This window comes from Macaca mulatta, chromosome 4 (genome assembly GCF_049350105.2).
Source record: "Macaca mulatta isolate MMU2019108-1 chromosome 4, T2T-MMU8v2.0, whole genome shotgun sequence".
Classification (NCBI taxonomy): Eukaryota; Metazoa; Chordata; class Mammalia; order Primates; family Cercopithecidae; genus Macaca; species Macaca mulatta.
Genome location: NC_133409.1, coordinates 96,346,701 through 96,358,808, shown reverse-complemented (window position 1 = coordinate 96,358,808; position 12,108 = coordinate 96,346,701). Strand labels below are relative to the sequence as shown.

Here is a 12,108-nt window from a genome sequence, read left to right as displayed (position 1 = left end):
TGCATTTGTTAGGCCATTACAGTTTTAGAACAAGACAGTTTCTACCCTCAGGGAGTTTACTGTCTCACCAAGATAATAGACATGGAATGGGTACAGTGGGTGTGTGAGAACTCAGGCTTTGTAAGCAACCAGAAGTACTTGGTTTGGAAGATTTGGGTGGTTTTGGGTGGTTGAGTTTAAGGTGGCTCTAAGGCACTTAATGAAGATTGTAGACAGCTCTGCTTGGGTGCCTGCTGTGGCCTATAGGAGGGTGGCTTAGTCTGTCTGTGTTGCTATAAAGGAGTACCAGAGGCTGGGTAATATACAAAGAAGAGAGTTCTTTGGCTCATGGTTCTGCAGGCTGTACAAGAAGCATGGTGCCAGCATCTGCATCTGGTGAGGGCCTCAGGAAGCTTCCACTCATGGTAGAAGGTAAAGGGGAGCTGGTGTGCACAGATCACCTAGCAAGACAAGAGGCAAGAGAGACACGAGGGAGGTGCCAGGCTCTTTTAAGCAACTAGCTCTTTCAAAAAGTAATAGAGTGGCCAGGTGCAGTGGCTCATGCCTGTAATCCCAGCACTTTGGGAAGCCAAGGTGGGCGGATCACGAGGTCAGGAGATTGAGACCACTCTGGCGAACACAGTGAAACCCCACCTCTACTAAAGATACAAAAAAACTAGCTGGGCGTGGTGGCAGGCGCCTGTAGTCCCAGCTACTTGGGAGGCTGAGGCAAGAGAATGGCGTGAACCCGGGAGGCGGAGCTTGCAGTGAGCCAAGATTCTGCCACTGCACTCCAGCCTGAGCGACAGAGCAAGACTCCGTCTCAAAAATATAAAAAATAAAAACATTGAAAATAAACTAACAGAGCAAGAACTCACTAACTGTGAGGATGGTACCAAGCCAATCATGAGGCATTCACCTTCTTGACCCAACCCTTCCCATGAGGCCCCACCTCCAGCACTGGGGATCAAATTTCAACGTGAGATTTGGAGGGCTCAAATATCCAAACCATAGCAGTGGGCAAGCCATAACTTTTGGGTTAGATGGTATCCTCAACTGTTATAACTGAAAAGTCCATCCTTGATGCTTTAATTCATAAACCATGTATCAAATTCACTTGATTCTTCTGTTACTTATTTGTGGGTTTTTTGTTTTTTGTTTGTTTGTTTGTTTTTTAGATCTCCTTGGTGGATGAATTAAAAACTTGGTGCATGTTAAAGATTCAGAATCTGGAGCAGAAGCTTTCTGGAGATTCTAGGGCCTGCAGAGCTAAATCCACACCATCTACTTGCGAGTCCTCTACAGGTAACCCACATACAGAGAGCCCTTTTGTCCAAAAGGAACACGACCAGCAGCTCCTGTTCTCTCCTGCACTGAAAGGCAGAGTCCGTAGGATGTGGCTGCGGGAAACACTGGATGGTCGAGCGCACCCTGTAGGGGCAAGGACTGTATTTGCTCATAACCGTATACTCAGTTGCTATATAGTAATGAAGCACTCATTTATGTGCTCAAACTTATTTGAATAAAGGAATTAAAGAATTGTTGATTGGTGATAACATTGCTTTGAGTACGGTGTTGATGGTATCAGAGTGGACCCCAAAGATGAGAGGTGATGAAGAGCCATCAGTCTCCTCAGCAGGGCTCTTCCTCCCTTGCCTTTTGTGCCTTTTACCTCTTTCTTCTCTTTGATCTACCTTTTACTTTTGTCCAACTATGCAAATCCTCATTAAACAGTAGTTCTTACATCGAACTTGCCCCGGTGCTAGATAGGAATTGCTGCAAGCAAACCATCTTTACGTTAGCCACAGTGATTATACTCAATAATGACAATTTTGAGGACATGCAGAGCCTGGGTAACTAGGCCTCAGTGGGGGATTTTGATGTAAGTGTTTTGTGTTGCCACAGGCCATCTCTGGAACTGTGTTTTCATCTTTGTGCCAACAACATGGGGAAACATCCCAGGAAAATGTTTTATGCTAGGACTACTCTTGGAGCTTGTCCTGGAGCTCTGGGTGTGGAAAATGGGGCCTCCTTTCCTAATTGGAGCTTGGGTCAAGCAATTAGTACACTGGTAGGGAATAGGCCCAGACATTAGAGAATGAAAATACATATTCTCATAGATAAATGTCCAAATCTGCTTTGAGACACTTGGTGAGCGGCATCGTCCTTAGGCATCAGGAAACAGGACCAGAGCCTTCTCAGGTAGATTGAGGCAGGCTGAAGGAAAAGCTAGCAACTTTTTTGGCTTAAATGGTACCAGTGTGGCTAACACAGAATCCATGAAAGCTCTGACAAGCCAAAGTGATCATCAGAGGAGACAAAGTGGGAGGGAGGAACAGAAAGGTGAGAAAAGGCTCAGAGGAGACGTTACACATGGTGTGTGGTGATGGAGAAGACTGGTGATTTACAGCATCCTTAAGACTCTCACATACCGACCCGCAGCCATATGACTGTGTGAATGTGGATTTGCCCTCATGTTTGTTTTCCTTCTGAAACCAGGTGTGGATCAATCAGTGGTGACTGCAGGTCCAGCAGCAGCTTCTGACAGCTCCCCTCCAGTGGTTAGGCCCAAAGAAAAGGCCCTCAACTCCACTGCTACCCAGAGACTGCAACAGGAGCTGTCGTCTTCTGACTGTACAGGCTCCCGACTGAGGAACGTCAAGGTCCAGACAGCCTTGCTACCCATGAATGAGGCAGCCAGATCTGATCACCAGGCTGGGCCCTGCGTCAACAGAGGCACTCAAACTAAGAAGTCGGGGAAGAGTGGGCCAACAAGGCATCGTGCCCAGCAACCCACAGCCAGCAGCACCTGTGGGCAGCCGCCACCAGCAGCAGGCGGCGAGCAGACTGGCCCTCACATTCGGGACACCTCCCAAGCTCTGGAGCTTACCCAGTATTTTTTTGAGGCTGTTTCTACCCAGATGGAAAAGTGGTATGAAAGGAAGATTGAAGAAGCACGCAGCCAAGCCAATCAGAAAGCCCAGCAAGACAAGGCTACATTGAAGGAACACATTAAAAGTTTAGAAGAGGAACTTGCCAAACTAAGGACTAGGGTGCAGAAGGAAAATTAGCACCAATAAAGAGGAAACACGAAAGGATTCTTGAAGATTTCCAGTTTTGCAACTGCATAATAGCTATGCCCAAGGAGTCATCTGTTGTATATATTGCAGATTGGCCTTTTTAAAGAGAAATCTAATTCTACAATGTGCCAGATACATGTTTCCTATGCCCGGAAGTTATGAAGACCTCAGCAATTAAACTGAAACCAGGGGAAGCTTGCTTAGTTTTGGGTTTCATTATAAACTCTTAGCCTTAGTCCAGGTTAATCTGAAGTTTGAAAGCTCAGATTAAGCAAGCCATGCCAAGAAACTGGATGATGTGTAAGCCTAGACTCTAAAATTCAAGATGTGTGAAATAATATAAGTCAAAAGCAAGAAAAACTTAATCCCATCTGAACTCAAGTAGTCATTCATATAAATTTGAACACACCTGCTGTGCCTAGACAAGTGTCTTTCTGTAAGAGAGCTGTCACTCTGAGATGTGCCAAATAAACCCTCTTTCTCAAATGTGTAATTCTCCAACTGTTGACATTTTAATCCATGAAAAGTTACTAGATTTTTGAGGAGAAATATTTTCATGTCACAAGATCCAGTATATCTTATGATAAAATTTATTGAAAAGTCAGTTTATTTAAATAATGAATAATTGGCTAACAGCTCTGGAAACAATGAGATCAAATGAGAAAGATTCAAATTGTTTGATATTTTCTGTATTTTCAGTCAAAAAATCAGTTACAGTGATTTTAAAGCAGATTAATGGAAAAAACATTCATGTAACAATTACCTGAAGATTTATAACCTATTCTTAATCAAACCCAATTATATCAGAATACCTTTCTGAATTTGAGATTATTGCTCTACATTTTATAAAGTATAAGGCTATTTTTTGAAAGTATTTCATTTTGAATTGTCATTAAAGAACCTCAAAAGCTTTCTACTGCTTTGCAGTGACTATGTCAAGGCAAAATATTCAATAACTCAACTTAGGCCCCACTGTTCCCCAGCTTCATGGAGGCCTGAAGACTTTACTTTGCTCCATAATGAAATATAAATGCAGAAACAAAGTTGTACAAGTAGCTTGGATATGTTGAAACTTTGGACAAGCTTCTTGTCCTTTGGAATATGGGATTTATATTCATCTCCTCAATATCCCATGTATGCATAGAAACTTCAATTTCTGTAGACACAGGAACCTAGTGACTATTGAATGTAATTGTGAATACAATGCTGCTCATTGAGCCAAAGAGAAGAAATGACGTATTAACATGGGGACACCAAGAAAAACAAAGTATGCTTTTATTCCCTTTGTCCAGCTCACAGTTTTGGGTTTTGTTTTTTTTTAAAATAATGACAATCCATAGATATAGACATTCCTAAAAGAAAAAACATGTAATTCAGTACATATATGTCACTGTTACAGACCTGAATATGGAATGAATTTGATGTTTTTGTTTGATTTTGTTGAGATAGGGTCTTGCTCTGTCACCCAGACTGGAGTGCAGTGGCATGATCACACCTCACTGCAGCCTTGGCCTCTCAGGCTCAAGCGATCCTCCTGCCTCAACCTCGCAAGTAGCTGGGACTACAGGCGTGTGCCACCAGTCCCGGTTAATTTTTTGTAGATATGGGGTCTCAATATATTGCCCAGGCTGAACTTGATGTTATTTCAAGTTGATTTTCTTGTGTTTGAGAGCTTGTCTTGTTCTCAACTACTACGCAGGTAGACAGTCTTCCCCCAGAGACTCTAGATTGCAATATAGAGGCACTCTCTCATTTCCCTATTGTTCCTAATACAGAATTGTACAGCTGGAGAGTACCTTCAGTTTTCTAAATGTATTCTCAAACAGTATATCACTAACCTCTTTAGAATCATTCCTCAGTATACATATCAATTTATTGAGAACTGCCTAATACTCAAAAGAAATGAAATCCCGAGTTCAGTAAGCTGTGTTCCAAGCCACAATTATTTTCACTTACCAAAATATCTCCTGTTACCTCAAGGTATCCTTGTTGAGGAATGCTGAAAACTAAATTTTAAGTATAAAGTCTAGACCATAGAGTGCTTTGGTGGGAGTATTTTGATTATATACCTCCTGCCTATCAGAAGCAGGCAGCTAATATTGTGAACTGAGTATTTTTGTCAAAAGTCGCAGGGAAGAGACTACAGAAGAATGAGAAAGGTCAAATGGACCTAGTGTGGCTGACCACATGGACCTTGTCTCTTGGAGGTCTGTTGTAGAAGAGAAAACACATAGAGGTGAAGACACAGAACATGCTCAGTCAGCATCCTTACCCAGAGATGGCAACATCTATTAAGACCAATGCAATACCTTTTCATCTTCAACAAATGTTGTTTCGTCTGTTTTTGATCCTTGGCATTGTCAAAAACTTAGCTGCAGGTCCAGTGTATATTTTTCCTTATTTTTCCCTTTTAGCTATCTGCTAAAATGAGTAAATGCCACAACTGTACTTTTCCAAAGAAACAGAACTATTGACAATTTATAGCCTGTCATGCAGGTCATGTTTCAAATCAAGGCTGAAATTTTCAACAGCTATGGGAAAAACTAATGTAAAACAGAAACATTGTACAATATTAGTGTTTTTTAAAAGAAACTGTTAGTGCATTATCGAGTATACTAAATATCTGTGAAAGATTAAATGTATTAGTTCTAATCTTACTTTTGATTTCGGGAGCCCAAAATAAAGCAAGTGTTATTTTCATGGTTATGCCTTGTTTGTGGAGTCAAGTGTTGATATACTTGAGGCATATTATGTCTTCTAATTAATATTTTTATCACCTTGAATTTGTGTCTCTTCCAAACATTAAACTTTAACATACTATGGATCTTAAATTCCTTATTAAAAAAATGAAAGTGTGAATACTTTGTTTAGCTTACATTTTAATTTATTGTGGTTGACCACATTTTATGGCTCCTGAGTGCCTTCACCCAGCTACATGTTACCTTGTATCTGTAAAAGTGTAAATTAGAGTAAATACATTGGCTGTAAAGTCACGATCAGTTGCTCTCCACCAAAAGCAAAACAAAACTGCTGAAATGTGGCAAGGTTTCTCAGTGCAAGCTTAAATGTTTAAACTGTTGACCATTTGGAAAATACTGGACAAAGGGGAAAGACAAAACATCATTTGCAATAAAGGTTATGCAAGGCAAGGCGTTATACTTTTTGACTAAGTTATTCTTAAAAGTTAAATGCAGTTCTTCTTTGAAGTGTGGATTATAAAAGTCAATCAAAGACAAAACCAGTTTGAAAAACGTTTTGTATCCTACAATACCTTTTATGAGTAAGAGTACAATGTACATTTTTTATTTGTAATTTTATTTAAGGAGAAATAGTCTTTCCCTTTGATATGACTACATTTTATAAACATCAAGGAATACATTCTGCTGTCTGCAAATTTAGCAAGTCATTCCATTCTGGGTGACAGAATGAGGTAAGGCTGTCTCTTTAAAATCAAAAACTCACACCTGTAATCCTAGCACTTTGGGCACCCAGGCAGGTGGATTGCTTGAGCCCAGGAGTTTGACACTAGCCTGGCAACAAAGTGAGATTCCCCCTCCTCTCTACGAAAAGTAAAAAAATTAGCTGGTCATGGTGGCACATGCCTGTGGTCCCAGCTACATGAAAGTCTGAAGCAGGTGGATCTCTTGAGCCCGGGAGCTCAAGGTGGCAGTGAGCCATGTTTGTGCCACTCTCCAGCTTGTGCAACAGAGACCGTCTCAAAAAAGTCATCTGTGTGTTTCTTGCAGGCACATTTATGACAGTGTACCATGAATTTAAAATTTCTAACTTGATGGCACATTTTTACTTTTTTTTGAGACATAGTCTCACTCTGTCACCCAGGCTGGAGTGCAGTGGTGTGATCTCAGCTCACTGCAACCTCTGCCTCCCGGGTTCAAGATGAGGCAGCCCTCCTGAGTAGCTGGAATGACAGGCGTGTACCACCAGGCTAGGCTAGCTAGTGGCCTAGCTAGTCTTGAACGCCTGACCTCAAGTGATCCACCCACCTCAGCCTCCCAAATTGCTGGGATTACAGGCGTAAGCCACCACGCCAGGCCCTGATGGCACATTTTAAAAGGGGGGAATGACATAGGGGCAATTATTATTTATATAATAAATAGCTTTAGCCACTTCTTATGTTACAAAGCTCTGTACTTAAATTTTTTTACTATAAAAGGATCAATTTATTGTGGTTCAGATACATAAACTGACATTCAAACATCTTAAACTTTAGGAACAAAAGTTTAACATTTAAACAAAGTACAGTTTTCAGGAAACATCCAGAGAGTAATTTGTCTAATCCAGAGTACTGACAAACATTGCTTCATCATAAAGTGTGTTTCACCAGCATTTTTTTTTTCATTCCTCCATAAAAATCACTGGCAGTTTGATTCAGACCAACTTCATAATGATTGTGGCTCCGTACCTTAGAAAAAACTGCTAAATAAATACCTTAGGTTAACCAACAAGATTGGCCTATAATTCAGAGGGTATAAGCAAAGCATATAAGTGAGGAAATTAAATTGTTCTTTAGAGATGATGTAAAAGCGTGTCCATTGCAGTACTTTTCGCCTCTGACAGATTATTCAATTTTCAGTGTTTTACTTTTTTCTGGGGGTGGGGAGGGTAGGGAGGGTCTTGCTCTGTTCCCAGGCTGAAGTGCAGTGACTTATTCATGGCTCACTGCAGCCTCAACCTCCCATGCTAGACGCGATCCTCCCACCTCCGCCTCCTGAGTAGCTGGGATGACAGGCACCTGCCACCTTGCCAGCTCATTTTTTAATGTTTTGTAGAGGCAGGGTCCCACTATGTTGCCCAGGCTGTTCTCAAATACCTGGGCTCAAGAGATCCTCCTGCCTCAGCCTCCCAAAGTGTGGATTACTCGCGGAAGCCACCGTGCCCGGCCTTACCTGCTTTAGAAAACAAACAAACAAAAAAACTTAGGTTTTCTTCGAGTCTGTGCTAGTTGCATCTTGCAAATGCAAACCACATAGGCTCTTCAATGAAAACCTTTCCATGCACACCACTGTTAGGAAAAGCATCATTAAATCTGACTTCTATACCCATAAAAGGATGATTCTGAGTTTCAAGATTTTAGATTTACTAGATATAGCCTGTATTTATCAATCATGTCACACAAAAATATTTCCAAAGTGTTCTCTGTTCAGAAATGTCACAAATGCTTCTCCTGTCAGATCATTTTGCAACAGGTTAATACTTATCTACATAAAAACCTGAAAATTGGCACAGGTAAGCACTTTGAATTAGTTGATTACCCCCATGCAACAGTATGCAGAATTATTTTGTCTCGTGGGCTCTGAGGCTCTGGGGCTCTGGGAGGTAGAGGTGGACCCTGACAGTCCATGTCACCAACATCCACGTTCAGTTGATGCCTCTCCTCAGGCACAGTCCAGTACTGGATACCATTTATCATTCTGCAAAATGCTGTCTACATCTTTCAGGTGCTGGTCATTCTTAGATTAGCTTCTTAGCTGTACTGTTCATGAATAGAAGACTTCAATTTTCAGGATGGATGATTCCAGCATCTTCCACAAGCTTTCACTTTCACATCTTTCACTAAATTGTTATAAATTTGGTCTCCTTCAAAAGTGCCCTGAAGTCAACTTTGGTTGTAATGTATTTGTCTCTGACGTATTCTTCAAATTCTTTTTTTCCTGTCATTGGAGGAGAACTGCACCCAGAATCTTATTTTTTCTACTTCCACGTGAATGTGAAGGTACTCACAGAGGTTTCATCCAGAAGTCTCCCCTCTTCTTTCTGGTAAGTGCTTCAATGTGCTCATTAAGCTTCTCTTTCTCTTCTCTTTCCAGCAAAGATCTAGATGCCCAGTGGTGATCTTTTTGATGAGTCCTCTACCAAACTATGACACATGTGAAGAACGTATCTGAACAACCCTCAGGGATAATGCAGGATTTTTCGGGAAAGTTCCAGGGTATCTCCTGGTGTCAGTATACTTTCAGTCCTACGCCTCAGAGTATTTTTTTTTTTTAATAACAGCTTTATTGAGATACAACTCATACCTTACATTTAAAATGTACAATTCAGTGGATTTGAGTGTATTCAGAGTTGTGCAGCCTACACCACAAGCTAACTGTAGTATATTTTCATCACCCTGAAAAGGAACCCTACACCCATTAGCAGTTACTCCATTTCATCTACAGCAAGCCTAGGCAACCACTAATCTTCCTGCCTATTCTGGACATTTCATATGAATGGAATCATCATGTGATCTTTTGTGACTGGCTTCTTTCACTTAACGTTTTCAAGGTTTATCCATGTTTAGCATAGTTTAACATATATAAGTCATTTGTTTCTTTTTAGTGCCAAATAATAGCTATGGGCATAGGAGTAGAATGGCTAAATCATACAGCAGCTGTTTCATGTTTTGAGGAACTGACAGTCTGTTTTCTGAAGTGGCTACACCATTTTACATTCATTCCCACCAGCAATGTATGAGGGTTCTCTAATTTCTGTACATCTTCACCAACACTTACTATTATTTCTCTTTTTAATTACAGCCATTCTAGTGAATGTGAATTTCAGGTTTTTTTTTTTTTTTTGGAGAGTCTCACTCTGTCACCCAGGCTGAAGTGCAGTGGCACGATCTCAGCTCACTGCAACCTGCACTTCCTGGGTTCAAGTGATTCTCCTGCCTCAGCCTCCCAAGTAGCTGGGACTACAGGCATGCACCACCACGCCAAGCTAATTGTTGTATTTTTAGTAGAGATGAGGTTTCACCATGTTGGCCAGGCTGGTCTTGAACTCCTGACCTCAAGTGATCCACCAACCTCGGCCTCCTAAAGTACTGGGATTATAAGCGTGAGCCACTGTACTCAGCCTCCTAGTAGTTTTGATTTATACTTCCCTAATGATTGTGTCCAGCATCTACTGGCCATTTGTTAGTGGTTTTTTCTTCTTTTAAAAACTGCTGAGACATCCATAAACATTTTCAAAATGCAGGGTATGTTTTTCAGTGTTAAGGCAACTGTTTTGATGTGTTTTCCTTTGCTGTCTATCACCAAATACTGTACATACAAATAGAAAGACTGGGCTTTGTGTTGTCCATTGTTAATCCTAAATGCAACGAAACACATGGAGACTTTGAAAATCCTTCAGAATAATGCTATAGTTAAGATTTTGCTAAAGCAAGTGATTTTTCTAACTCCTTGAGCTGCATATTGCCTTGAGTAATCATCATCCGGATTGTATCCTGTAGAATAAAGTGAAATCTGGTTATTGTTTTACCTGGTTAAACAAGGTATAGCTATACCGTTTTTTTGTTAAAATCAACAACCAATAGTACGTATTTGAACTGCTGTCTTTTAGAAAAGACGAAAGATTTCCACATACATACACATAAAACGTACAACATAAAAGTCGTGATAATGCTGAAGAGTGTCGATACAGCAATATTAAATTTTAAAACATCATTTAAAATCGGTAACATTACAAGCAATGATCAAGATATACCAACTCAGTGGCACTATATTCCAAGATGTCTGCTAAACTTAAAAAAAAAAAATTCACTGATCAATAAAAAGGGTTAGGATCTGTCCTCGCCATGATTTTGTTCTCACCTCTTCGGTGGCACTTTTGTTTCTTTTGAATTCTTCCCTTGCCCAATCCTTCAGGTATTTGCGATCAGAATCATTTGGAACTTGCCGAATTGTTTGCAAAATCCTTCTGTAGAGGAGAAGAACTTGTTGCCTTCTTATGAACTGTAAAAGGGAGGAGCAATAGCAATTACTTCTGCACAATCGCCAGCCTGAAAAGTTCTACTTCAGCAAACCGAGCTGCAACCAGAGTCCTCGTTGGTCAATTTTGAAAAAGGCAAAGAAAAACTTTTTTCTTTTTCCGCCAGGTGCAGTGGCTCAGGCCTGTAATCCCAGCAGTTTCGAGGCCAAGATGGGAGGACCACTTGAGCCCAGGAGGTCTAAGCTGAGGTAAGCCCTCATTGTGCCACTGCACTCAGCCTGCACGAGAGTGAGGCCCTGTCTCAAAAAGATGTTTTAAAGAAAGCATCACGAGGTTCATCTGATCTTTCTGCTTACTGCTCTGTCAAATCTAAGAACCATTAAAAAATCAGCTGACTACCGGGATGAAAAGGGCTGCCAGTCTCCTAGAAGTTGTTATTACAACGACAGCACTTTTTCTAAATTAACAGTTGTTCAAATCTTTGGTAATCTCATTTGCCGTTTGCTACAGCTCAGTGCAATAGAGAGTAGTCTTTACCGTGGGCACTGAGCAGCTGATGCACCGGGACTCCGGGAAATCAAGCACCTGACGCGTCTCACGCGACCGCACCAAACCAAGCAAGCCGCCCGTGCCTCCCGTCAGGCCCCGCGAAGCGAAGCACCGCCCCGCAGGCATCGGGCCAATCTCAGAGGGCGCGCACGGCGCGTCAGGACCCCGGAACCCGCCCCGTTGGGTGGAGGGAGAGATGGAGAATCCAGAAGCTCAGACCCAGGTAAGCTGCTCTGGAAGGCAGAGAACCGCCGGTACCTGCTTTAACGTTAGCGTCGCTGGGGGTAAGCGGGAGGCAGCCATGTCAGCCAGAGATCCGCCGGAGCCTCAGCGCGCAGAAGCGGAAGTGGAGTCCAACCAAGGGGTGTGGCGAGCCCGGTTTCCTAGGAGACGGCCCGGGGTTGCGCTCTGACTGAGCGCGAGACTTCGGGACTGAGCCCTAGGGTTAGGAGCCGGTTATGGGCTGCGCTGGCCGGTTTTCTCGTCGGTAAAATAGGATAGCAGTGCACCATAGGGTCGTTGCGATAACGAAAGAAAGGTAGGACACTTAGCACAGTTCTTGGTAAAGAGTGTTCAAATGAAAGTGAAGGAGGCCGCGCAGTGGCTCTTGCCTGCAGTCCCAAGACCTTTGAGAGGCCTGTAAGGTGCCTGTAATCCCAGCTCCCCGGGATGCTGAGGCGGGAGAATCGCTTGAACCCGGGAAGTGGAGGTTGCAGTGAGCCGAGATCGCACCACTGCACTCCAGCCTGGGCGAGAGCGAGACCCTGTCTCGGGGAAAAAAAAAAAA

General features: G+C 42.2%; 2 protein-coding genes across 19 annotated transcripts in view; one reads left to right on the top strand and one right to left on the bottom strand.

The window, feature by feature from the left end:
• ANKRD6 (ankyrin repeat domain 6) overlaps positions 1-3,615 on the top strand; it is a 203,720-nt gene extending 200,105 nt beyond the window's left edge. For 15 of the 16 annotated variants that reach the window (XM_077998550.1, XM_077998546.1, XM_077998552.1 and 12 more), the window contains 2 exons: positions 1,158-1,284; positions 2,479-3,545. In XM_077998550.1, the coding sequence (XP_077854676.1) occupies positions 1,158-1,284; positions 2,479-3,050 (699 nt within the window). In that variant the 3' untranslated portion in view covers positions 3,051-3,545. Of the gene's footprint in view, positions 1-1,157; positions 1,285-2,478 lie in introns of all 16 variants that reach the window. The other variant, NM_001261717.2, reaches the window with a different exon arrangement.
• Positions 3,616-7,216: 3,601 nt separating this feature from the next.
• On the bottom strand, positions 7,217-11,655 carry LYRM2 (LYR motif containing 2). 3 transcript variants are annotated; one of them, XM_077998556.1, is made up of 3 exons: positions 11,310-11,655; positions 10,655-10,795; positions 7,217-10,287 (listed from the first exon to the last, which is right to left on the bottom strand). In XM_077998556.1, exons 1-3 carry the CDS (start codon positions 11,445-11,447, stop codon positions 10,207-10,209), a joined length of 360 nt encoding a protein of 119 aa, XP_077854682.1. In that variant the 5' UTR covers positions 11,448-11,655; the 3' UTR covers positions 7,217-10,206. The 3 variants fall into 3 exon arrangements, with proteins under 3 accessions (XP_077854682.1, XP_077854681.1, NP_001252716.1); XM_077998555.1 differs by having other exon boundaries at positions 7,217-7,966; NM_001265787.1 differs by having other exon boundaries at positions 9,983-10,287; positions 11,580-11,635.
• Between the last annotated feature and the right edge of the window lie 453 nt (positions 11,656-12,108).

Excerpts from the sequence above, each read along its gene's own strand:
- LYRM2 (XM_077998555.1), bottom strand. The coding sequence starts at position 11,447 with ATGCCTGCGGGGCGGTGCTTCGCTTCGCGGGGCCTGACGGGAGGCACG. Across the intron at positions 10,796-11,309 it reads TCAGCTGCTCAGTGCCCACG|TTCATAAGAAGGCAACAAGT; the intron begins GTAAAGACTACT and ends TCCCTTTTACAG. Across the intron at positions 7,967-10,654 it reads ACAAAAGTGCCACCGAAGAG|GTAAGGCCGGGCACGGTGGC; the intron begins GTGAGAACAAAA and ends TTTCTAAAGCAG.